This window comes from Polyergus mexicanus, unplaced genomic scaffold (assembly GCF_030449975.1).
Source record: "Polyergus mexicanus isolate NDT 795.1 unplaced genomic scaffold, iyPolMexi1.0 SCAF_2, whole genome shotgun sequence".
NCBI lineage: Eukaryota > Metazoa > Arthropoda > Insecta > Hymenoptera > Formicidae > Polyergus > Polyergus mexicanus.
Window position 1 is genome coordinate 1,010,835 of NW_027223322.1, and position 27,023 is coordinate 1,037,857.

At 28.8% G+C, this 27,023-nt stretch overlaps 2 protein-coding genes across 6 annotated transcripts in view; one reads left to right on the plus strand and one right to left on the minus strand.

The window, feature by feature from the left end:
• Window positions 1-27,023, plus strand: part of Spri (Src homology 2 domain-containing protein sprint) — a 140,034-nt gene that overhangs the window by 48,488 nt on the left and 64,523 nt on the right. For 3 of the 5 annotated variants that reach the window (XM_070313224.1, XM_070313210.1, XM_070313218.1), the window contains exons 2-3: window positions 651-890; window positions 12,727-12,800. In XM_070313224.1, the coding sequence (XP_070169325.1) occupies window positions 810-890; window positions 12,727-12,800 (155 nt within the window). In that variant the 5' untranslated portion in view covers window positions 651-809. Of the gene's footprint in view, window positions 1-650; window positions 891-4,574; window positions 4,653-8,453; window positions 8,843-12,726; window positions 12,801-27,023 lie in introns of those variants that run through there. The other 2 variants (XM_070313261.1, XM_070313256.1) reach the window with 2 other exon arrangements.
• LOC138942829 (venom allergen 4-like) overlaps window positions 22,923-27,023 on the minus strand; it is a 35,534-nt gene continuing 31,433 nt past the window's right edge. The window contains exons 2-5 of the mRNA XM_070313302.1: window positions 25,501-25,597; window positions 25,005-25,054; window positions 24,162-24,279; window positions 22,923-23,232 (exon numbers count right to left, since the gene is read on the minus strand). Of these exons, the coding sequence (XP_070169403.1) occupies window positions 23,138-23,232; window positions 24,162-24,279; window positions 25,005-25,054; window positions 25,501-25,597 (360 nt within the window). The 3' untranslated portion in view covers window positions 22,923-23,137. The remainder of the gene's footprint in view (window positions 23,233-24,161; window positions 24,280-25,004; window positions 25,055-25,500; window positions 25,598-27,023) is intronic.

Sequence of the window (27,023 nt, forward strand, 5' to 3'; positions counted from 1 at the left end):
TTGGGGGAAGTTGCAAAATTATGCCATAGTAGTTGTCAAGGCTGCGACCTTCGTGAAGAGCATAATAAACTCGAAAAGAATTCGCAGCGCAAATGCGATGCAATGAGAAAACAAAACAAACGGGAACAATTCGTGAATAAGTCATGACGCTAGATATTTACGTTCCCTTGCGCGTTATGAAAATCATGGCGGAAGAAAAGTTAAATAAATACTATGGGAAGGGATAAGTCTCCTTGTCCAACTACAGCATTAACAAACTAAATAACGTTTCGCTATTTACATTTAGAGATCGTACTAGATATACTCTAACTCAATCGAGATTTATAATATAATTAAGTTTATCTTATTAATAAATTTAATACTTAATATAACTTTATAAATAATTTTTTATTATATATAATATCATATAATATATTGCAATATGATATAACACTTAAATTGATGCGACAAATCTTCAAATAATATATATCAAATATATATTGGTATATATGATATATATGCAATATATATAAATTATTTAATAATGCATTGTCTCTAATTACAACAAATACCCATGCTATTTTTTCATATTTTGATAAGATTGAAATGAATTTACTTAATCGTGTATTTAATTATTATTATTGTTTTTTTTTTTTTTTTGTTTGTTACAGATTCATCGTTGATAAATGACATACATACGTGTGTTTTGTTTTATTTTATTTTTAATAAAATCTGTGGTGTTAATATTTTATTTGATTTAATATTTGAATTTATCAATAAATGTGTGTTATGAAATTTGTTGTGTGATTAAAAACTAATATGAGAGAAAGATGACGTCGCTAGTTCAGAGGGACTTCGGGTCCCACAGAAAAAGGGAGTCCACTAGCAGCACTGCATCCAGTTATTTGTTGGTGAGTATTAATATATAAATTATAATCACAATAACAGTCACTATTACAAATTAGTTACAATGATGAAAAATATTGTGTCTGATTAAATTCTCGTGATTGAAAAATATTTCAGTTGATGAAAAAATATATATACTCATATTGCGTAATATAATATTTATATATTTATAAGCAAATCTCATATTAAAATTCTGTTATCAATTGAACTTAATTAAAAGTATGATTTTATTATTTATATATTTATTTTTTTAATATTTTATTTTATTTTTTAAAATTGTAGTTTTTTTTAAATTTAATTTATTAAGTGCTTCATACACATTATCAATCGCAAACTTGTTGTTGCACGAAATATTGATTTTGTGAGAAAAATATTTTTTGTGAAAGATATATTTTTGCCGAAATATTTTTTGAGAGAAAATCGATTCTCTCGACACCCGGGGTGGTTTTAGGACACCCTATAGTCGGCAATTCGCACGTGTCTCGACGTGAATATCCGCGCGGGAAGCTGGGATGCGAATAAGCGTGCCCTTTGCCGCTGCAAGAGAGGAAATTGCGTGACGTACAAGAGAAACTGACGCCATTTATCACGGTGAGGCGAGGGAATGGCGAAGGCTGTCGCACGGAAATTTTCGGCGAGCCTGGAAAAACTTCGCTTTGATTACCTATGCGTGCGTTATTTCTATTTTTTATATCTCCCTATATTTTTTTTCCTCGAACACGAGCCGAGAATTTAAGATTCGACATCCTCGCTGTGAAAATTCCTCGTGGTTGCGATTTTACGTAAGCAGGAAATGGCAAAAAATTAAAAATAAGAAAAAACATATCAAAACATGAGATATCAAGCTTTGAGATAAAAAGATACTTTTAATCACAGATTTTCATAAATACGGTTATATCTTCTAAATGATTTCATACTTTTATTTTGGTTATATATAGAGATTATTTTATCAATATATAAATATTCAGGATCATTTTTTTTTAAGTAAATAAAACAAAATTTTTTTTGTGGATTAAATTTAAAACTCTAGAAAAGGGGATCCAACTCCATTGATCTTGATCTTGATTGTTATATTGTCAAGGTTGATTGTTTCCTCTTTTCTGGAGTTTTACTACTATTAATTTTTTGTTAGTAATTTAATATTACATTTAATATTAATTTATTAATATTTAAAATAATTAAGGATAAGTTTATTGCATTTTTAAAATTGACATATATAGTATCTATTTATAATATAAATTATCTCAATAATCTTTAGGAATATGATAGATTAAATTAGATATGATAGAGATATGAAATACAATGTGGCAAATAACGTATCTTATATTTTTTTTTTATAGTATTTTCAAGATATACAAATATTGAACATCAATATAGAGGAAATATTGTAAATGACGGTATACATAAAAAGTGGAAGGGGTTGAAGTGTCCTAGGGGCGAAAAGAAAAGTGTCATCGTGATGCCCGGGGGTTGGCCCGTTGATGAAATCCTGTCTTTAATGCAAATGTCGTCATGCATCGAGGGTGAGATATCGCGTCTTTGTAAAATTAATGTTCGCGATGTTTCCTTTTCATTTCCGGTCCCTGGGTAGTTTTCAAAACCTGTGATAGATCGTTCAAATATGCTACATCGCTTCGTAAGAATCCATTTTGCTTTCTAGGAATTGCTTTAGTGATGAAAATAATCCGAGCATTTGGATATATAAATATTTTTAAAAATATCTTTATGTATATATATATATATGTATTTTAATTATAAAAATATTATAAGACGCACATACATACACATATATTTATATATATTTTATATAATAGAACGTTTTTATATTACAATTATATTTACAATTTGATATACAAAATTATGAATACAATCTAAACACAAGACAGCAAATAATGGATAGCCCAAAATTTACTTATCATGCAGATTCCCATACATATGCTAGATACATATGGAAGTTGGGTGGGAGGCCACACACTACAAAACTACTCGTGAATATTCAGTGGAGCATTAACTTACGCATAGCTTACACGGGCGGGGACCATCTGTTCTTATCCGCGCGCCGAGTTTAAAGCGTTTTTAAGCTGTCGGAACAATGGGGTGGTTGCTAATACGAGGGTCGGCGAGGGGGATGGCGATGATGGAACGGACCTCGTCGTGCTTAGGCATAATCGCGCAGACAGTCCACTTCATATTCGAGGATAATTGTGGATATTTTCCAAGTGGAGGATATATATATATGTGTGTATCTTTCGAAAAACGAAAGCTTGATTGTAGCTACCGTTATCGAAATCGCAGTTAATTTTCATTGATACGGTCACAAAAATAAAACTGTAGATTCAGTATAAAAAATAACATTTATATAAACATGCAAAGTTTGTTTTATGAATCAATCGATAATTCGTATTTTAAGAAAAAGTTTGAAGAAGAGTTTGAGATATTTAATCAGTACATATTTATCATACATTTAATAAAACAAATGGAGTTCTTATCATACCAATTACATATGTAATTTTATTATTTTAATACTTGTAATAATGCTTCTATTTTTTGTCGCTGTAAATTTTATTTGATCAATTTTATAATAATTAAGATTATTTATTTCTTGATTTAATCAAATTATATCTTATACTAAAAATTTGCACAATTCCTAAATTTATTTAAATATTTGATATTAATATTTTTATTTTTCATGATTATCAAAATATCTTAATTTACTTATATATATTCTTTTTTATGTATTTTTTAAATATTTTTAAAGACGTCATACAAAGAGAGAGAAAAGCACGTTGCATAGCAATTCTACAGGAGCCTCTTTAATTATGGCTTAATTTTGCAACAGTTGATCGTATCTGGTATTCGGGGGGTGGTTGGTCTCCTTTAAGTCGTCGACTTAAAGGCGCGCTTCTGTATAGTAAAAATAATTTGAAGAAAGCACCGTCGTACATTTTGGAGGTTTCATTCGACTTTTAGCATTGCCGCGCGTGTCGGCTCTTTCAAATAATTTAACATCGTTTTAAGTTGATTGAAGACGAGATTTATTGCAACGAGATTCACTTTCTCGCGTTCCTCCCTCTTGACCGAATCGCCTGCCTCAGTTTTGTAATACTGAAATGCCTTATTATAAATTTATCTTATTGGTATGAAAAATATTTAAGATAAAAATATTTATATATGTAGTAAGAAGTGGAATATATTATATATTATGCATAATGGTCTTCGCATTAATCGAAATCAAACGAAAGTATACATTTACCTTCTCATTTTCTTGTTATATCAATCTTTTAAAAAATTTCTATCTGAATTAATCTCTTTTTACGACAAAAATATTATTTATTTGATTTAATTAAATTTATTATGCTAAATCATATATTGATAAAATGTTTTCTCATTTATCTTACTCTCTCAATAATTATTTAAACGCATATTTACTAAATAAAATTTAAAGAAAAAAAAATATACAATATTTTTTACGCGCTGTGAAGTTATATATGGGATGATAGAAAAAACAATTCGAGTTTTGATCGGCGGAATCCCATTCTTTCTCTCCCTTTCTCCTTTCGCATTATTATTAGCATGCCGCTCTCTAACTACGTGTCTTCTGTTTTGATCAGATGTTGCTATAGCAATTGAACTAGTTACTACTGGCAGCCGAGTATTGATTGCCAGACAGTCAGTGCCTGCACATTTATGTTTAAGTTCAGTCACCTACGAAACGCGCGTTAAATAGTATTGTGATGATATATTAACGCAGCACTCTATAACATTTGGTATATAAAATTACTCTTTTAACTTACTATAATTAGTACTATTGTAATACGTTATATGTATTGTATATAAGTTCTATATATATGTGTGTGCGTATGTGTACAGTATACTATAAATACATAAAATTCTAATATAATAATAATATAAATTTTAACCGTTCAATACAAATACATTGAAGTTTCTTTACACGATATGTGCGACAAAGTGAAACTCGTTATTTGATATAACCGCGGAAGATGTTACTAGACGATTACCTCTGTCACTCGAATTCTGGGCGAGATTAAAGGTAAACAGATGCGGAACGAGGTGTGGGAGGATCATCTCTATTTTCTTTTTTTGCCGACTTCGTAGACGAATGAAATTTCTCGAAGGATTCCTCCCTCGCAGGCGAGTCGCGACTTTTTAATATCGTACGAGACGATATAAATAGTTGGTGATATTGAAGTTTGTGCGGCGATGGTGTTCTTTCCATCTGTATGATGCGTCGAGACTTGCTGCTTCAGTGGAATAATAAAAATTAATAGCGAAGAAAAAAAAGAAACAGAAAGAATAATTTTTAAAAAGAGCAACTTCGAAAAATTTTTTTCTCCGAGGACAAGGTTCTCCTTCTTAATCGAAAGAACATCGAGCTGTTTTCATTGGGGATATATTTTAAAATATCTTTGAATATCTCACACTATTCCCATCTATCGTGAATTACGAGATTGTGTAAAATCGCTGATCTCTTTGTTACAAATTTCAAAATTTTTTTCACTTTATATTGCAAATATATGTTTGAATAACTAATGAATAAAATAAACGAGAAATGATTATATATATATATATATATATATATTTCATTATATTAAATATTAATTAAATAATTTCCCGTGGAAAGAGATTAATTCAGATAAAAATTATTTACGAGATTGTTTAAGAGATTAATTATTTTTTGCTTGAGAAATATATAATAATACAAATTAACGCAAAAGAATATTTTGTTGTTTTATTAAGCGAAATATAAATAATAAATTTTCTGCGATCTTTCTTTTTTTGCGTCAAAAATGCATGATTCGGGGATGATAAGTGCAATGATAATCGCAGCAAAGTGAAACTGCACGCTTCGTTCGTGAAAAATGTCATCTTACACATACTTATACAATATTTTCGAGTCACAGAGGAAGCGACGATCGCTATCGGAAATGCAAACCGGGTTTATCATCACGCAGCGCGTTTCGACAGTTATTTATAGTCGCCTCGTATATATGATTACGTATCGTGTGTGATGCATGCTTATGCGTGCGGGGATGCGTTCGTGTCGAATCTTCTTTTTCTTCGCCTGCTCTCTGGTGACGCGATGGATTGCCTTTTCGGGATGTTTCGCCAAGGATTCGGTTACTTCATTTATATGGATTGGATGAATTGTGTGTATATATGTGTGTCTATGTGTGTGTGTGTGTGTATATTTGTCATTGACGATGAGCCGTTGCAGTTGCATCGCGTACTTATATTATACATTATTTTCTCTTTTACATTAAAAAAATTAATTATTTTGTACTTTTATTATAATATGAACATATTTTATTATATGAATATATGAATATATTTTATTATATAATTGAGTATTTTTAAATAAAATATATTGATAGATAATTGATCAAAAATATATTTATTATAATAATATATTAAAGATATACGCAATTTCTTTCGCTACAAATAAATAATTTAATAATTTTTAAATAAAAACTACAATTTTTTTTGCTCTTTCTCTTCTTTTCTTATTTTAATTCTCTTTGTTCCTTTGTCTTTTATAGAATATATGAATTATTTGTTACAATTGCCATCATATACGAATACGCGTGTAGCAATGAAAAGGTGGAAGGCTTGATATCTTAATCCTAGTAAGATTACCGTGTAATGCGTTAAACTCGCCAATGGCATATTACAATAGAATGCAAGGGACAATTCTATTGTTATCAGAACAAATGTTATTTAGTAGCAAAAAATTTAAGCTAATAATGTTGATTTCGAAAAATAAGGATAAATATTAGAAATAATCATAATTCATGTAAAAAAATAAATGCAGGTATGAACTGTATTACAGTTAACTATTTAAAATAACTCTGTTTATTTGACGATAGAAAATATTATATATCAACATTATATATTTTATATTTATATATATTATATTATTTATTTTATATTATATTTATTTTTTATTTTATTTTATTTTTCTTTCTACTTATTTTACTTTTATTTCTCTCCTTTTATCTCTTATTTATATTTTTATATTATATATCTACATTCTTCTTTTAATCTTTTTATTTATTTTGTTTCATTTGTCACAGTACACAATTGCATGAAATTTTATTGATACAAATAGTCATGTTACTTGAGTATCCAATCACACGTGTGTGTGCGTCTCAGCTCGCGAGTAGACGCCTTTATTTATTTGACACGTCGCCGGGCCGCATCCGTTTTACTTACACCCTTTCCGGCGTCTATCGATGTCTTCATCTGCACGTGTAGGTCGTACACACACGCAATAGAGATACGCATACACGCGTACATATATCTTACAGTGGCCTTATCACCCCGCAACTGGCCAGCGGAGGAGAACACGTAACGCGGCCAATCGGCCGCAGCTGTCGTTCTTGTACAATACATAGTGTGTTCCGATAGTAACGGCATGCACAGGTGAAATCGACAGTCAGACTGCACTATGATAAAACGCGTGATCGTCCAGACAATTCGCGATGAGTCACGTTTCGCACGCGATAAATGCAGTCGCATTTATCGCGCGCATGCCTGGCTTGCCTCTTCTTTTCTTTCGTTTTCGGTCTCTCTCTCTCTCTCTCTCTCTCTCTCTCTCTCTCTCTCTCTCTGTTAATTAGTGTTAATTTTAATTGCGCTGCTGAAATTAAATGAGGAATGATGGTAATTGTGTTTTGCAAGAAGAAATAAATTTAGGGGCACGAAAAATAATTGAATTAATTAATATTGAGCATAATAATGAAAAATATATGCAAAAAATATGAATGAAGAAAAAATATATGGAGATATATATATACAGAGCATTCCAGCAATACTTTAATGGCAGGTTTTTAACCAATTTGATAATTTTTTCATTTTTTTTGCCAAATCTCCAGAATTTTTTAATTAAAATTCTGTCGAAGTATACAATTGAATTAATTGAAGAATGTATTTTTCTTATTTATTTGCATGTATAAAAGTCAGAAAATTACCGTTTATTTTCAACTATCAATTACTCAAATGTCATATTTTTGTTGTGGAAATATCGATTTCAAACTAATCGAATAATCCATCATTTATACAAAATCACATTTACAGAAATTACACTTCTTACATAAATGCATTAAATAAGTAATGAATTAATATTATATAAATATTTTAAAGAAATAAATTTTATTTTAAATAATATTTTTAATCTTTTTTTCGTTTTTATAAAAATTATCGGATTAATCTAAGAGCTTTGAAATTATCTTTGTAGATATCAAAGTGATATCATAGAAATTTAATTATATATACACACATATATATATATATATATATATATATATATATATATATATATATATTGTATTCATATATGTTTTATACGTATAAACATCTTTTCTTTTTTTTATATATATTTTAAATATATATCTTTTTCAAAACATTTTTTGTCATCCAAATGCTCAAGAGATATATATATTATAGAGTATTTTAATATTTTTTTTTACAAAAGATTAAACGTTTGTTTTTCTTCGAGACACCCTGTATCTTCTTTTCCCGCTGGCGCGATCCTATTAAACGCATTCTTACAACAGTGGACACTGGACTTTTGCGGTGGACACATGTCGTGCTAGTCAGACGCAAACCTTCGATTCGTTTATTTGGCCTGCCTTTCTATTCATTGGTGCGTTCGTGTTGTTACTCAGCATGCCTTTGCATTAGCATGTTCCTGCGTGTGCATTATGCGGTCGGCGCGTCGTCCACCATATGATAACAAGTAGCAGTCGGAAACCCGTTTAATTGTCGTCCGTATGTCGTCGCCGCGTGTTGTGCCTAATCACCGTTGTTCTTCCACGTATTCGCAAACATTCAGTGAAATAGGTGACACGGAAATACGCGCGCGCGCGCGTGTGTGTGTGTGTACACATATACATTCATAGATACGAGATTAGTCTCGTATATGGGACGAGTAATAAAGGTGCGATAAGTGCGGGATTTTTCGCTGAATTTAAAAAGATACACGTTATGCATGGAAAGAAAAGTTGCCTTGTAAATGCAGCGAGAAAAAGCTCTGTCATTTAAAAAATAAAATATATCTCTTTATTTATTGTATTTAAAATTCATATATTTTTTATATAAATGACTTTTTTTCTTTTTTTTACGTTTTAAATATATATTTTTTACAAAATATTTTTTTACCACCCAAATATTCAAGAAGGATATATATTGTATATTATATATTCCGTCATTGAAATTTTTTTCTTAACATTCTGATGTCCGATTTTAGATAATTTAAATTAAAATAAAAAAAGTTTTTTTGTGACTACATAAGTAACGATATTTTTTTGTTATATTTCACAGACTATATTTTATTTTTCTTTGGATATTTTTTTAGGATAATATTTATCATATAATATTTTTTGTTTCAAAATTTCTAAATATTTCTTTATAACTCATTACTTTTTAAATAAAGAACTAAACTTGAAAAAAATTTTTTGAGATGTTCTGAATAGAATATTTTCGTATTTTATAGAATACATAATATCTCTCTTTTTCTTTCTGTTTTTGTAAAATATTATATCGGTTTTCGAAATATATCCGCGAGTACGTTAATAATTTTCTTCCCAAGAAATTCTTCTTCAAATTTCACATCTTTGTTCATCGTTTTTCATCTTTCAAAATTGACTTCGAGTGGAAAACTGAAGTAGAGAAACTTCTCTTGAACAATTGCAACATTCTCGTTAAATTGAACTCTCAAGTTTCCGACTACGATCATTAAGGAACGAATGTAAAAGGCTGTTCAATATCGCGATGGCGTGCCTGAAGCGCTCTCGAGGCCTGAAGATTAAGAAGAGCACTCGATGCAAGCGAACGAGAGCAGAAACGCGACGCAAACGGACTCTCTCGGATTAAAATGGTCCACTGAAACTCATTCCCCGAATTAAACGGATTAGATCCAATCAGCACTCGTCGCGGCCGCTGTTGCTTGCTGAAGCTGAAGCGGAGCAAGCAACACGTTGCGTAACGACGGCGGATACGTTTAATTCGATATCGCGTCGTTTGTTTAATTAAATCAGCCAGTGGTCGGAATGATGTCTGAATTCCGTATCGTCTCTTCACTTTACCAGCATAGCCTATAATATTATTTTAAGATAATTAAATAAAGGCAATATATTAATCTCTTGTCTCTCTCTCTCTCTCTCTCTCTCTCTCTCTCTCTCTCTCTCTCTCTTTAATTAAAATTAAACGAATCGCCGCGATCAATCTTTACTTTTTTTTTTTTCACCGATGTCATGGCCATCATTTTTATGGATTCCGATGGCTTAAACAGTTTACGCTTCTTCGGATCGATGAAAGGTTTCCTCGGTACTGTGCTTCCTCGGCACGTCTCGCGAATCTATCGTTTTCCAGCGAGAGCTTCAAGTTCGACAGCCAAGGAATACTCGGCCGTTTCGCCGATTTTATGAGGTTTCGCGCTCCGCTGACTCATGCCACGAGTACGCCACGTGGTCACGATTTGTCAAATTCTTCCGACTCACGATGCACTATCTTTCGTTAGTTTTTTTATTGATACGCTCGACGAGGAAAGTAATCGTGTTTGGAATTTTAACAACTCTCCATAACCTAATCAATAATTGTGAAAGGTAAACGACTTACATGAAGAAAAAAATAATATTGATTACTATATTTCGAACAATTATGAAAATTAAACTTATACATTTTTTTACCTTTGAATAATGGAAGCATTAAATTAAAAGTATTGTATATACATATTATAATATACCATTAAAAGATATTGAATATATTAGATATATAATTATTATTGAAATATACATATTTGTTAATATAGCGCAAATAAAAAAATATTTAAGTATATAATAATGATATTGTATATTGTATGTTGTAGTATATTGTACTATATAATAATGATTAAAATCTCTCAAACATAATAACAATATAAATTAATACAATGTATATATAATAACACTATAGAAACTGAACTGATGAAAAATTAAAATACAACAGCATGTTTTTCGAGAGATCTGTAAAAACAGTTTTGCGCTACTCTCGGCAATATTTTAGAAGGTTTTGCAAGAATAAAGATCCGAGTTCCGGCGGCGTCGTGTGGTCTGGTTGTCCATTGAACGTGTCGTTGTGAAAATTTTAGAAGCACAAGTTCGTAAATACGAGTGACATGACAGTAGCACTCCCCACGAACGGGAGTCGATGCTCGCATTGATAGATTGCGGTTCGTTCTATCTGTCGATAGGGGAGACGGGAGGGATCGGGATCTGGGATATGATCGGTGGTGCTGGATTGTGCAATTACATTTTCACGATGACCCTTCCAGCTACGTTTCGTACGTTATAACTCTCGTCTCTCTAGAGGGAGGAAAACATGTATTTAAATTGCGCTCACGCATTCCCATGTACCGCAAGTACGTGCTTGTATTTATGCGAGTCAGGGTGTGTTGATGATTGTGGTTCGCTAATGACCGCGGCATTTGCAGCTGCGATAAAAGAAAGGGGCGCATAGACCGAAAAAATATCCCCTTTTAGATAATATTTGTTAATTTTTTATATTTCTTTTTCTCTTGTATTATCGCGGTATATATTTATTTTCTTTTTATTATTTTTAAATTGTTTTTTTTTTTCTAAAGATAATTTTATTTTTGAAATAACATTATATTCTTAAGATATTATATATATATCTCTCTATTAAATTTTACATATTATTTTTATCCAATTATTTATATATTTTAGGTATATACGTATATATTAATTTTTTCAGATATAATATATTTAGAATATATAATATCGTGTGTGTGTGTGTGTGTGTGTGCGAATAAAGAAGATAGCGTTTTTCCTTCATAAATAAACGAATTATATGGGCTCACAAATGTAAAAAAATACTTTTATCCGCCGAATGAAAGAATGCGCGAAAATACGGAGCTTCAACTGTACATACAGATGTACAATTTTTCTGCTCACGTGCCATCACGGAAGCTTTATCGGGGATCGCTTCTTCCCCTATAACGCTCAATATTGACTCTACGAAAGTGCTCACGAACGGAAACCTTCTAATTTTCCGGCCTTCCGATTTTCGTCTACGTAATGCAAATACAGGAACAGTTTACTATACCGATACCGGCGACAGAGAAACACGCTAAAAAATCTCGCGACGACCATTATTGCCACGATTACCGTCTCGCGGTGCCACATTTTATACAGAATGTCTTAAAATATCATATTTATAATAAAATTATAGTCAGTGATAATGACAATATAATAATATAATTTAATAATAATGGCAAATAATTTTTTTACACACATACACAAAATAAACTTTTTATGGAAGAAGTTTAAAACTGTGAATTATTACTAGTATAATAATTTGAAAAAGATTTAATTTAGTCAATTTTATAATGTATCTTTTAAGGTGAAAAAAGGTGACATTAAATTTCTAAAGTTTTTATAATATTAATTGCGGAATCTTACAGAAAAATTTTCGCGAATCTAAGGCGTAAATTGCATTTGTTTGGGAAATAAATTTTAATCTTAGGCATACACAAATTAAAATTAATATCTCAATAACACAATTCAAATTAAAATTTTTTTTCTAATTAAAAACTAGTTTCTCTTTAATTTAACTTCTTATTTTTAATTATTATTATATTATTTAATATCGAAAGCTCAATATGCTGATTTCAAACACCATGTCAATTTCAAATCTTATTAATTTCAACTTTATATCAACGACAACGATTATTGATCGATCATAGAGATTATTGATAGAATATTGACTTATCGCCATACGTATCTTTGTAATCTTCTCGCTGACCTCCTTATATCTGTCTTTCAGTTGCTTAATTCCTTGGCGACCGATTTGGACTGCATGCTGAGCGAGCTCTGCACGACTCCGGATTCCTACGAACGGTAAGTTTATCTTCCTTTTTTTCCTTCGGTCTTTTCTCGACGAGGTCAAGTGCGACCGCGCATCGTTTGTTCCAAATCCGAGATCAATCGATGACAAAATCTCTCTTGAACGTGTGCTATTCTTCCAATTTAGAAAACGATTAATTTAGTAGCATAATAATCGCATGTATATAATAAATATATAAACAAGAAAAAAAAATTTTTATGTGTTTTTATGTGGGTTACTATTTATGCGCGTATACAAAAAGATATATATATATATATTATATTTTAAATATTATTAAATAAATAACATAGATCACTTTTTCTATTAATCTTTTTAAACTTTATACACAGTATAATATATATAAATAAATAAAAATACATATATTTTTTTAAATATTTAAATTTGAACATTCTAGATGTCTATATCCTTGTCTTTCTCTCTTTATTAAACGTATTATCTTTGAGTTTTTATTATAAAAATTATTTGATGATGAGTTTTATATTTCTCTAATTTTATATCACAACTCAAATCAAAGTCAAGCATTATATATAAAATAATATGAAAAAATTAAGATTTGAAAGGGAGAGAGTTATATATATATATATATATAATTATACTATTAACATATAATAGATATTTAAGTATATATAATACAGAAATATTTTCAATACATATATATGTATATATTTTATATATACGTTAAATATGCTTACGAAGGATAAATACGAGTGTCTTATTGTAATATACAATATATATTTTGGAAAAATTCGCGTTATATATGATACGGAGAACATATTAACCATTCTTGCCACATGCGGTGGAGATTAAATGAAATTAATTCACGTAATTTATGGGGAAAATCTCGCGCGAATAATTTTCATATCGCGTAGAATCCTTCTCGTGATGTATGAGAGACCGCGCTTACAATATCTGAGATGTTATATAGAATACTAGGCATTGTGTACCGGGTGGCCAAATATCTATTAAATCATCTATATTCGCTATAAATTAATTTCATTAATTTGCAGTTTTATTGCAAATTTTAATTGTTTGTAATTAATAATAAAAAAAAAAAATTTGAAGAAAAGAGGCCACTTACAGATCTATAGTGAAATACTTATTGCTTCATACAATTATATAGTATAAAAATTATGTTAAATATTATTTGTTGTAATAATGAAATTTTTTTATTATTTCTTTTTTTCTCTCGTTTCTTCTTTAAAAAATAATTTTAATATTTTATTTCTCATTACTGGCGATCACCAGTTATATGAACTGTTTATATAAGAGACAGATGCATATAGATATAGATTTTTGGATTCATATACACTCGTATATTGCGTATGTGTGGGTGTGTATATATATGTACGTATATATGTATGTATATATATATATATATATATATATATATATATATATTATATATATGTACATATACATGGGTTAAACTTGAAGATTTAACATCTGGAGTGCGTCCTCCTATTCACTCGAAAGAGAAGATGGACGATGTCTTCCTGAAAGGACGCAAAATTTCAATAGGGCTTGGGAAGGGTTCGAACTCAAAAGTTTGAAACTTGGCATAACTTGAGCTTCATATCGACAAACATGATTAACTGCGATTTGAAATGATTACGCGTGTTTTGTTTAACAATTTAAACAAGTTGTTTACAAAATCGGGCTTTAGATCATCATTAATTTGATTGTCATGTCATTCTCATTAATTGTATTATATAGTGAAATTAATAAAAAAATAGATACGTACGTATAAAAATTAAAAAAATATTGATATTGATTCTTATTTAATATTATTTTTTTTAAATAAAATTGTAATCAAAGATTAATTAAATTTAACACACATTTAAAATTTTTATAATTAAATGCGCAAAAATCTTCCCATAGTTTTTTTAATTTTTTAATACTGATTAAAATAAACAGTATTAATTACAGAGAAATATTAAAATAGATGAATTTAAATAGATATTTCTTTCTTTCTCTCTCTCTCTCTCTTTGCACGTTGTCAACATACGTCATATATAAATTAACTTCACAATCATATTTATCGATTCGTCAATTGCATATATTGAAATATATACGTTATATTGGTATTTTAAGTGAGGAAATATATATTAATTTTAATTATTGTATGAAAGAATTTTGAAATCGTAATTTAGTGACAATACACATCACATTTATATATCAAAATATTATTTTATTGTCATTTACAAATTGCTATTATTGACACATAAAGTATAAATCATGTGCATTTTTATTACATATTCTGCGATAGAAGCGTTGTCTGTAATTTTACAGGGCTGATATGAGGGAACGCTGAAACGGCTTACAGCTGGCAACTCGAAGAGCAATTATGCATAATATTATGACACTAATTTCGAACACATGTTACGAATTAGGTCGTTTGTTAGCGACGATACTAATTTTGCATATATACAATATTAATTCACATACCATTTGGTCTTAAAACGATTTCATACTTGAAGTACTTAATTAATTTATTGAATTACGAAACATATACCTAGCATTGTAATAGAAAAATAGTAAAAATCTTGCAGAATATTTTATAATATTATTGTTTCCTATATTATGCAACAAATTATTTTACGCAACAAAATTATAGAATTTTATGTTTTTGCATTTTTACGAAAATGCATTTCTTATGTTTTTCGAGAGGGAGAGAGATACACATATTTTTAAATATATTTAAAAATATATATTTAATTTTTTAACATTAATTTTTAACATTTTTAATACTTTTTGATATATACTATATATTGTTTTGAGTTTTTAAGTGTTTAATGTGTATTATATATCTAATATAAATATATTTTTTGAGGAAGAATAAAAGAGAGTGTCCATTAAACGCTTTTAAAAATGTTTAATCTTTATGATGTTTTATTAAATATATCGTTGCAAACAAATGTTATAAAGTTTTTTAATTATATACTTTGCATTTTTTTACAAAAATGTGTCCTTGACTTTTTCAAAAAAAGTTACGAGGGAGCGTTTGTGCATTTATTATTAATCTCATCCGAAGACTCGTTCGTAATAAACTGTTATGACTTTCTTCAAGAAGTGCATTCTCTTCTTTTCGTCTTCCCAAATTGTACGTCTCTTGCGATATAAATTGTTCGTCGCGATGTTAGTTTGCATCACTTTCAATATATTATAATCGATGCAGAAAAAGCATCACTCGGCTGCTGCTTTATATCGTGTAAAAAAATGACGAGAGACGTTTAATGTCTGCTCTCATTTATATACTTTGCCGCAAAGATTACTCACGCCATTTTGTCTTGAGACACACCAATTTTTCGTTCTGCCTATCATATCAATTATAATAATAATATATTTAATAATTAATTAATACGATTATAGATAACGATTATAGATAATAATGATAATAATAATTAATTGCAATGAAATATTATTATATTTACATAACAACTTTTCTGCATGATATTTAATAGAAATTATAATATGTAATAGTAGTTTATAGTATGTATAATATATATTAACTATTAATATGTGACATTAAAATTAAACTGATTAATTACTAAAATAGAAATTAATTGATAAAAGTTAATTATGATATTAAAAGTTGACTATAATATTAAAAGTTATTAAAAATGTAAAAGTAATAAATTAAATTTTTATTTAAGGAACATCATTTGTGTCATCATCAAGTCATTGATTTGTTGTATTTATATATATATATACATATACATATATATATATATATTTATTATACATATATATATATATGTATTTATGGGTATATATAAATACATTTTGTCTCATGAAAATTATTGCCAACGAAAAAGAAATCTCAGTCTCAGAAAAAATGAATTTAAGTAATTATATAAGATATATGCATATATACAACTGCGTCAAATTTCGAATATTATATATAGCCATATATGATCTTATGTCCATTTTTTTCTCGGATTAATCAAAGTTTCGTTCTTTTAACATTTATTTACATATTTCATAGAGATATTTCATACTGCGCTTTTCAGCACGTATCACGTGTCGATGCACGATGGAAAATATGACGGGAATGATCAGTATCGGATCTCTAATTTATACGATTGTACATCGATAAAAAACGCTCGCGTATATATGCAAATTAGCTGAACGGACGAACGGACGGACGGACGGACGGACGGGGACGGACGGATGAGCGACGAGACGCGATGGTTTGCGCGAATGAAATTTCCAATTTTTTTCCTATCACTCTCCACCGGAGATATCGAGCCCCCCTTTCATTTTTTCTCGGAAATATCATTCTCCGTTTCCGGCAGGCGCCCGACACTTTTGTTCGTCAAATTCGTGTTAGCGTTAACCAATGTTTTCATCGGGCTCGCAAGGAAAAAAAAAAAGAAAGAGAAAGAGCTTTTAAAAAAATGGGTCTGATACGTATGACATGTTTTCCATTGTTTTACTCTTGCGCTCTTTGGATCGTTGCAAGTACGGGCTTTATAAATCGCAGAATTAACATTCCGATAGAAAAAAAAAAACGGAATTATCGAATAAATTTTTTCTAAGTGATCGATTTACAAGTCAATATAATTTTAAGATTATTTTTATTTAAAAAAGAATGAAACTCGAATAATTTTATTATTTTACACAATTTACATAAAAATTTGTTATTGAAAAGAAGAAGGAGAAAATATCTTCAATGATCGTAAAACGAATGTACTAAAAATTTGCTTTGTAATAAAAAATAAAAATAGAAAAATAATTTATAAATTAGTGGTAGAGAGAAAGAAGCTTCTGATTTTTTTCTGATTGCTTTCTAAAAAAGTTCGATCTAATATTTATATATATTTGTTTTTGCAGTCTCTTAAATTTTGTTAAAAAAAAATGAGACGTTTGTAATATACGCGTTTCGCGGACTTTAATCAGCGACATCATATGCAGCTTTCCGGACTAAACCCGCGTTACTGTCACTTACAGTTCGAGATAAGAGGACGATGAAAATGAGGAGACGCGGAATCGAAATGAAATTCTGTGATACTTGCGGTTGAATTATTATTAGCCGACACTCTCGATTAAAAGTTTCTCTTTGCCTCGGATCGGTGAGCCATCAGCTCTCTTCGATGTAATGACAGTGAGAAGAATATTCATTTCAATACTAAATTATTTTACGACAGAATAATTTATAGTTAAATAATTTAATTGATATGTGTAACTTAGTGTACAGTAAAAAAAGATATTAATAATTAATAATATACAAAAAATAATATAATGTAAAATGTGTGCGCGCGCGCGCGTGTGTGTAATATAGTAATAAATATAATGTATAAAAATATATTTTTTTTTTCACATTAAATTAAAATTTATTAATTGAATTATTTAACTGTAAATTATATCTTGAAATAATTTAAAGTATAGAATAAAAATATAGAATAAAAAATATATGATTTAGCAAGAGATAGGAAAAGAAAGAAAGAGAGGAAGAGGGGGAGGAAGTAGAAGTTTGTTGTTTTTATTTTGGTTACGACTTCGTAAACTAACTCACTATTTCTTCCAGCATCGTTTATGCGATCAGTCTCTGATATAATTAATACTCCTCTTTCCAACCTCTACGCGCGATATAATAATAATAATTATTAACATTATTACGTAGTCTCCTACTATATAAATTCTATCAATAGTTTGAACATATATAGGGTGTTAAAAAAAAATCATTCAATATTTATAATTACAATTTAATTACCAATTTATAAGTGTCTATATTTATTATACTTTATATATTTACATGTTACTATTTTTAACGGTGGAATAATCTTCAGCCGAGACATCGCGCAAGCATTTTTAATAACGGCTCTTAACGGCGGTAAGAATTTAATAATACCCTCCACACACACACGAAAGCGTAATGGCGTATTCTTTCTCGTCTCGCGGTGCGCACACGTCATTTCCGGATATTCCCCCCAACTATTAAACGAGGTGTGTACCTCGGCCGACGTGAATTTCGAGAGTGCACAGCAAATCCGTTTTTAATGCACGCTCTCTCTTCCTTTTGCATCCCTCCCTTCCATCCTTCAACATCTTGACATGGAAATATAATGCAATTTTCCACCACCCGCAGCTCCTCGTCGACGGCTCCAGGTGTACGATCGCGGCATTAGATTCGCATTAGACCGGACGAGATCGTTCGAGGTGCATTCGGAAGGAGATACAATTTTCGCCATAACATAAAAACTTGTGTTTATCGCCTGTTTTTTCCGACACTGCCTCCCTGCGACGAGCTACAATTTCTCTCATCGAGCCGTAAAATAGCAAAATAACGTACATTCCTTTTATCTTTTGTATAAAATAAATCGATTTGTGTAAAGAAGATTTTTAGGAAGATTTTTAATTCATTTCTAAATTAAACTTACGAAAATTATGACAATTATAAATTATAATGTCTTAAAAAAAAATTTGTTATATTATTATAATACATAAATTGGCACAATAATAGGAAAAAAAAAATTAAATATTTTAAAATATAAAATATAAAAATATAAAAACAGAAAACCCCGAAAAAGTGTACATAAAGTAAATATATATTTATTGAGAAATACATTAGTGATATTATAATATATTTAGTGCTAATTAAAGTGAAAGAATATAACTCCGTGAATATCTTATGTAAAATAATACTGTGCACATACCATTCCTTGAGGATTTCTCTCAATATAGTAGACGTCTGCGGAGAATCGGGGAACAAGTTTGAGCTACGATGCTCCCGGGAATTGCGGAAGCTTCAAGTCTTGTGCCATGATGGCTATGGACTACGAGAACCACCACCATCCCCTGTGTACATACTATATAGGATGCGCACCCGCATAAGCACGCCTAAAAGCAGTTCATCTGGCGAAACTATCGGTCCAGACATCGTCTGTCCGAAATTTATGGGGTCCTCCATGGGTTATTTCTGCCGTTGACAGTTTTGGGTGATCAAAAGAAACCATTGGATCTCGATATAACATAGAGCGTCGCGTCCAATATATCGAAAAGTCATCGATAAAAAATTAAGAACGTAAAGTGAGCTTTTAAAATATTGAAGTTTCTGTAAATTTGTCATCAAAATAATGATTTAGGAAGATATTAAGTATATGTAAATTAAAGGCAAATGCGAATCAAATATAGCTGATGTTAATATTGTAGATACGTATCAAATATATATTTTAGCTTTTTTCTTTTTTTTTTCTTTTTCGATATCTTATAATTTTTAAAATTTCAGTTTCAAGATTTATATTGTTCTATTTGTCTACTTGTCAATTTATTTGTCCAATTAATTTACTTCGATAGTCGCGAATGATCCGCGCGAGATTCTCTCTGGGGAAAAATATCACCCGCTGGACACATATATTCTCCTCTGCTTTTCTAACAACCTGGAAATTTAAATAAGTCCGGACGAAGAAATAAAAATAGAAAAAAAAACAAATGTCGATTATTTGCGGGAAAAGTAGACTACAGAGATTCGCGAGAAGTGAGTCGAGAGAGGTGGACGATCGAATTATCCGGAAACTCGATATAACTCGGCACACGGAGATTCCCCCGGGTGGATTTCTCCGGATATATCTCCCCCTGATTTCTAGCGGCTAACGCGAGTCTGATGTTTGCCGAGGGGACCGTGTACTCCACCCTTATCCACCATCCCGTATCGTTAGCGGGTAGACAAAGGGTGCGTGCCCACGTCGCCGGGAAATACGTGCCCCGAGGCACTGCTAATTCCGTCGATAATAGATTTTCAAGTCCCGCGCATCGCGCCATTTCCGCCATTCGTCAGCGTCTCGTTCGCGCGAATTTGCGAACCAAGCGCAAAATTACATTCCTGCAATAAAGGAAGTTTAAGTTTTTCTCAACAATTTCAGATTAGAGCGGGAGATTATACTGGCAATATATATAAATCGTGTACTAAAAATGTATTTATAAAAATCCGTTTTTATTATAAAATAAAAAAATATTTTACAACAAATTTATGCAAAATATATATTTTTTTGTAATAATTAAAAGCAAGGGATAGAGAGAGAAAGAGGATACAAGATAACGTATAATACATTAAATGAATAATTTAGAGAACGGTTAGGGTCTGAGATCTGCCAGAAACATTGCGACTCTGTTTCACTTCAAATGACATCTTCATGGAACAACACGACTACTGGCGCTGATGGCCGGAAATTAGGTGATTGTTAAGCTAGTTCGCAAACAGTTGCTGACAATGGGATTAATTAGAGATACAATATACATGTTGCGCCATATTTAGTTGCGGAAGCTAACTGGAGATCCTTAATATGTGAGAAATTCCACCCTTATTCATATAATATCTTCCATACAGATGATTGTCGACTTTAGTGTATCTTATGTGTGCGGAAATTTTCTATATTAAATGTAACTGTATTATATAACTGTTTTTATATAATGCTTAATTTGTATATTAAATATTCCCAATTTTATATATATATATATATATAAATCAATTTAACAAAAACAACTTTATATATAATAATATTTAGACAAAATCTGTGGATATTTAAAGTTTGTATATATATATATATATGAAAATTTCATATAATAACATTTATATATATTACAAAAATTTTTTTATCGGAAGTAAAAAATTTTTACATTTATGCTTCCCTCTTCTTGTAATAGAAAATAAAAATACATTACTCACTAAACATTCCTTTGTAAAGTATCCATGATTAAAAATACAACCGTCATGAATGTCAATATTTCTAATATGAATGTCAATATCTAATTCGTGTTCATTATTTTATCTCTCTCGGAGAGCATACATTAGATTAGTCCGAAAGTCCTTTTAATTTTTTTTATAATATATAAAAGAGAGAGAGAGAGAGAGACAGAGAGAGAGAGAGAGAGAGAGTTTAGATAAATATATATTTTGAAAATTATTTGTTTTTGATAACTAGTACATAATACGAGATTCGATTAGCAGCACGTAGTAACATTACAATTGATTAAAGATTGTTATTGTTAGCGAGATTAGAGGGGAGATCGGGAAGACCCAATATCCAATAAAGGGGAATCTCGAACACGTAGCCCGAGGGAATCACTGTATCTAACTTATAACCTACATCGATTACGAAACCTTTAATCATTATGGGCGACACGTATCATTAGCGTAATGATTATATGAACATTTCCGAAAGAAAGACACAGAATTAAAAAATTGCATCTCATTCTCCTTTTATACGCTTTTGGTGATAGATACATGTATAATAATATGTATAAAATATTATCTTATTTCGAAGAAAATGTTATTTAAATAATTATATATCTAAAAAAATGAAGAAGTTAAGTATGAAATATAGAAATATAAAATATATTTTTAAATCACTACATATATATTAATATTAAGTTTCGAAAGAGAGACGTTGTTTTATATTATGCATCAATATCTTGGCGTATTATTTAGATTGGTATAATTAGCAATATATCGATTGTGTGTATGGATTGGAATATCTATCTTATTAATTTTATTAATTCAAATCATATATATATATATAAGGGTTGTCCATAAAAAAACCGAACTTTAAAAAAGGTTGTCCAAACACCGAACACAACTTCGTTCAAGCCATCATAAATTGTAAACTAAGAACGATAGCTCTTGTGAACGATAGTATGCTTGTGATGTGAGAGAATTGTTAAAGAACCCCACTACACAGTGCCACAAAACAGATGACATATACATATGTTATGTATATTAGGTTGAACGGAAAGTTCGTTTCGTTTTTTTGCTAATATAAGATAAAGACCGAAAAAAAGGGTCGAACTTTCCGTTTAATCCAATATAGATATATATATATTATTCTATGCTGTCAACGCGAATACACAGTTTATCACAATTTTATCTTTCATTACAATACGATTGAATTAAAATACAACGATTGGATTTGTGAAAAAATTCTACAAGAATTGGATACTATAATTTATTTAATTATTAATACAACAAATTAATTTCAATTTAACAATAATTGACAGGCCGTATATCTGAAATCCCTGAAAGATTTATCAGCGTAAAATAAGAAATATCGAAATAGATTTAGTTGTCATTTCCCATTGATGTTATACAAGATGTCTACGCATTAAACACATTTCTTTTGTATTATGAATTTCTTTCCTATTTTGGATTGATTGTTTTGTTACAAAAATATCAGGATAGCATAACTTTAAAATAAAAATAAGAAGGAGAGAGAAGATCGCGATGACGCGATGATTTTCGCCGATATTTTTGCTCAAGGAGGTGTCTCAAAATTGGCCAAAAAATCTGTTATTTAGGTGAAGTGCGTTAAATGAAGAAAACTTTGTTTATATTTTTTTATTCTTTATCGATGAGGGATATTAAATCGTACGATATTACGCATTGTATGGCTTTCATTGTTCTCATGAGATTACTTCCTGAATCCTTATACGCTGAAAAAAATTAAAAGAATGTTTTCAAATTTTATTATATATATTATATACTATGTATTATATACTAGTATATTAATTTATATACTATATATTATATATTATATACTAGTATATTAATATTTTGAGAAAAATAATAATAATAGACACAATTTTATCATGATTATTTTTTATAGATATTAAATAAACTTTTGTACGATTAATAAAATTATTTTGAATTATTTGAAATATATATATAGCCTTATATTTTCGAAAAATAGATATTATGTGTGTATATTTATGTATATATTTGTGTACGTATGTGTGTATGTGCATGCGGAAAATTTATATTTTTATTGCAATAAATTATATTAATTTGTTTTGAATTATCTTTCAACTTTTTCTAATTATTATTTTTAAAATATTTTTGTATGATCTATTTAATATTATTTCTATAATTTTTTAATGTTTTCTCTCTCCATGAAAAAAAATTAATTAAATACATTTAATACGTTTAATAAAAAAATATATTATATTATTATGATAGGTGTAAACATTGGATTATAAGCCGATGCTGAAGCATTAGTTTAATAAGTTTTGATAAATAATTATACAGATGTATTGAGAGATATGCTAATGATGAAATGGGAAATACAAGAAACTAAATTAGTATCGGTAAAATATTTGTAAACATAGCAAAAAAAATTTATTTTTTTTAAGAAATATGAGAAATAAATCCATATATGATTCATATATTGATTATCTTTATAATATACGAGTATATGTAATTAAAATAATATGTATAAAATAATATATATAAAAATAATGTAATTAGTTATTTTTATCAAGAGAGAGAGAGAGAGAGAGAGAGAGAGAGAGACAGACAGACAGACATAATAAATATGTAATAATAATAAAATACGCGTAATTTACATATTATACGTATTGGTTACCTTCATTTATGCATGTGTCACAGATGTCTTTGCACTGTTTAACTTTGACTGGATCGGATATGGTAGTTTCACAGTACTTTAGAATTTCGTCTTTAATCGGTACATCTTTGTTGTCGATCTAAAATCGATATATATATTATTATGTATATATATATATATATATATATATATATATATATATATATAATTCAGCATATTAAAACATTATCTTTTTCTTGAGAAAAGAAATTTCAAAAATAATAATTATTTTTAGCAAATATTCATTTTATGCAATTTATCGCTCATTTTTTAATATTGATGTACATGCATATTGTCAAAAGTTACTATCCTGATTAACATCCAAAAAAATTTAGCTATTGTTTGTTCTTTATTTAAAAGTTATAAATAAAATAGATAAATAAAGAAATAAGGAAGGAATGCTTTCCGTGCATGACAGAGACTTGGATGACCTCTAACTAGTAAACCAGATATTTACAATTAATACTTTTTTGTTTACGTATTTTTATTTTGCATTTAATAAATAATAAATAATTTTTCATGAATAATAAATAATGATGTAAAAATTATATTATATATATATATTAGTTTATGTGATAATTCTACAAAAACACATTGCATCACGATCATAACTTTTTTGTTCTTTTTTTAGACACTCGAATGTCCGAATTTTTATTTGTTAATAATTTTTTTAATAAGTAATGAGCTATAAGATCTTCGGTAATATCGTCAAAATCATAATTTTGACAACATTTGTCAATATATAATTTTATTGGAAAAAAGAAATACAAATCGCATTTTAAAGGAAATATTTGTTATAAATTCATATATATAAAATATACGTACACCGCCTACTCTTTTCGTCGCACAGTAAATTGCGCCAGCATTATGGTCCACTAAAATTACAAACAAACAATTGAAATATTTTTTTATATTAGAAAAATATTTGTAGCATATCCATGTTTTTGTGTGAGCAGTACGCATCATTGTTTCTCTTTTTTATACATGTTTCGATCTTTTTAATATCTTGGCCATACTTTCGAAAGTATAGTTGTAACAAGAAATTTTTTTTATTGATTCTCTTTGTTCCTTCAAAATATTGCTTGATATAATTTTAACATAGTGATATGCGATAAATTGAACATTAAATAAATAATTATAATAGAAATATAATATATATATTTACATATTATTGGAACAAATAACAGATAGAATTCAGCGAAAAAAAAAGTTAAAGTACATCAAAAGAAGCGAATTATATTTCAATTAAAAACATTATTTTGTAACGATCTGTGTTATACTACAATCTTTAGAATATTATTACTCAATAATCGATACTCACCCTGCAAACCCGGCACTTTCGGAATTTGTTTTTCACATTCCACTAATGTTTCTATGAACTTTTTTCCGGTTAAGATTTTGTCGGCATGAATTATTGTCTGGAATCCGAAATAATGGTATTTAAAATTTTTTAAAAATATATATTTAAATATTATATTTTTTAAAAGAGTAATTATTTTCTGGTAAAATTTAAAATAAAAATGATTAAAAATGTTCATCAAATACTCTAAAAATAACTGTTTACTGTTAACGTTTTTTTTTTTTTTTTTCGTTTATTTATCTCATATATTTAGGAATTACATTGAGATTCGGGAATGTTCGTGTCTTCGAATTTCCAAGTCAAAAAGAAGCTACGCGATAATAAATACTTTAACTGTATTTTAAAATTTTATCCGGAATGATTTTGAACGATCCTATGATCATAGGTCATTGTATATATGCTTATGTATATTTATAAAAATCTAAATGAAAAAAAATAAATAATTTTATTTATAAAAAAATGTAGTCTTTAAATAGTCCAGAAACATTTTAAAAAAAATTATACCTCTGAAAACAAAACTGTGTTTTGAATATTCTTTTCGAAAAAACTTTTCGATAAACTTAATTTGAAATATTTTATTCAATATAATCAGGACTACCGTAGATCAACGCGTACAATGACTTTTGATAACTTTGGGATGACACAATATGCGAAAATGTTCTTTGAAGGTATTTTAAATTCTGATAACAATGATAAAAAAGGCTAATTGTTTTCGTGTAATTTATATCAATATGAGATATAATGAGAAGCAAATAATGAAATCTACATTATTAAAATAGGTATTACAATTTATTTGACACGAGATATTAACAAAATTTCTTATTATATATTTTATATATATATATATATGAAAAATTTTCATGTTCATGTATTTTCAATTAATTTTATTTTTTTTCATTACTTCTATATATATATATATATATATATATATATATATAGAAGTAATGAAAAAAAATAAAATTAATTGAAAATACATGAACATGAAAATTTTAAAATTAATGTTATAAAACATCATATAGAATATTAAATCAAATAAACGGGTATTGTATGCGTGTCTGTGCGTAAACGAGAAGTAGCGATTATATGTATATAATTATTAGCTAATAAACATACAATTAAATATAAGTTGAGTTAGTGATACGATCTCTAATTTTTAGAATTAATTGATTTTAATTGAAGAATACACAGCATTATAACTGTAATATCTGGAATTATAGAATATTAAACTTGCAATATATACATTACTATAATTTTTTTAAATTTATCATAAAATATGTAAATCCTGTTAATTGCGAAAGCATCAATAAAAGATTGTTTCTTTCTGTATGTACTAGCTGCTTTGTACTTACCAACATACAAGCGATAAGTATGGCAATCTTCATTTTGCTTCTCTTTAAATACTAGAAAATTTAATGATTTGCACTTTACTGTGAATCATTGAATCTGTCAACGGTATTTATATGGAACAAGTTGCATAACGATTA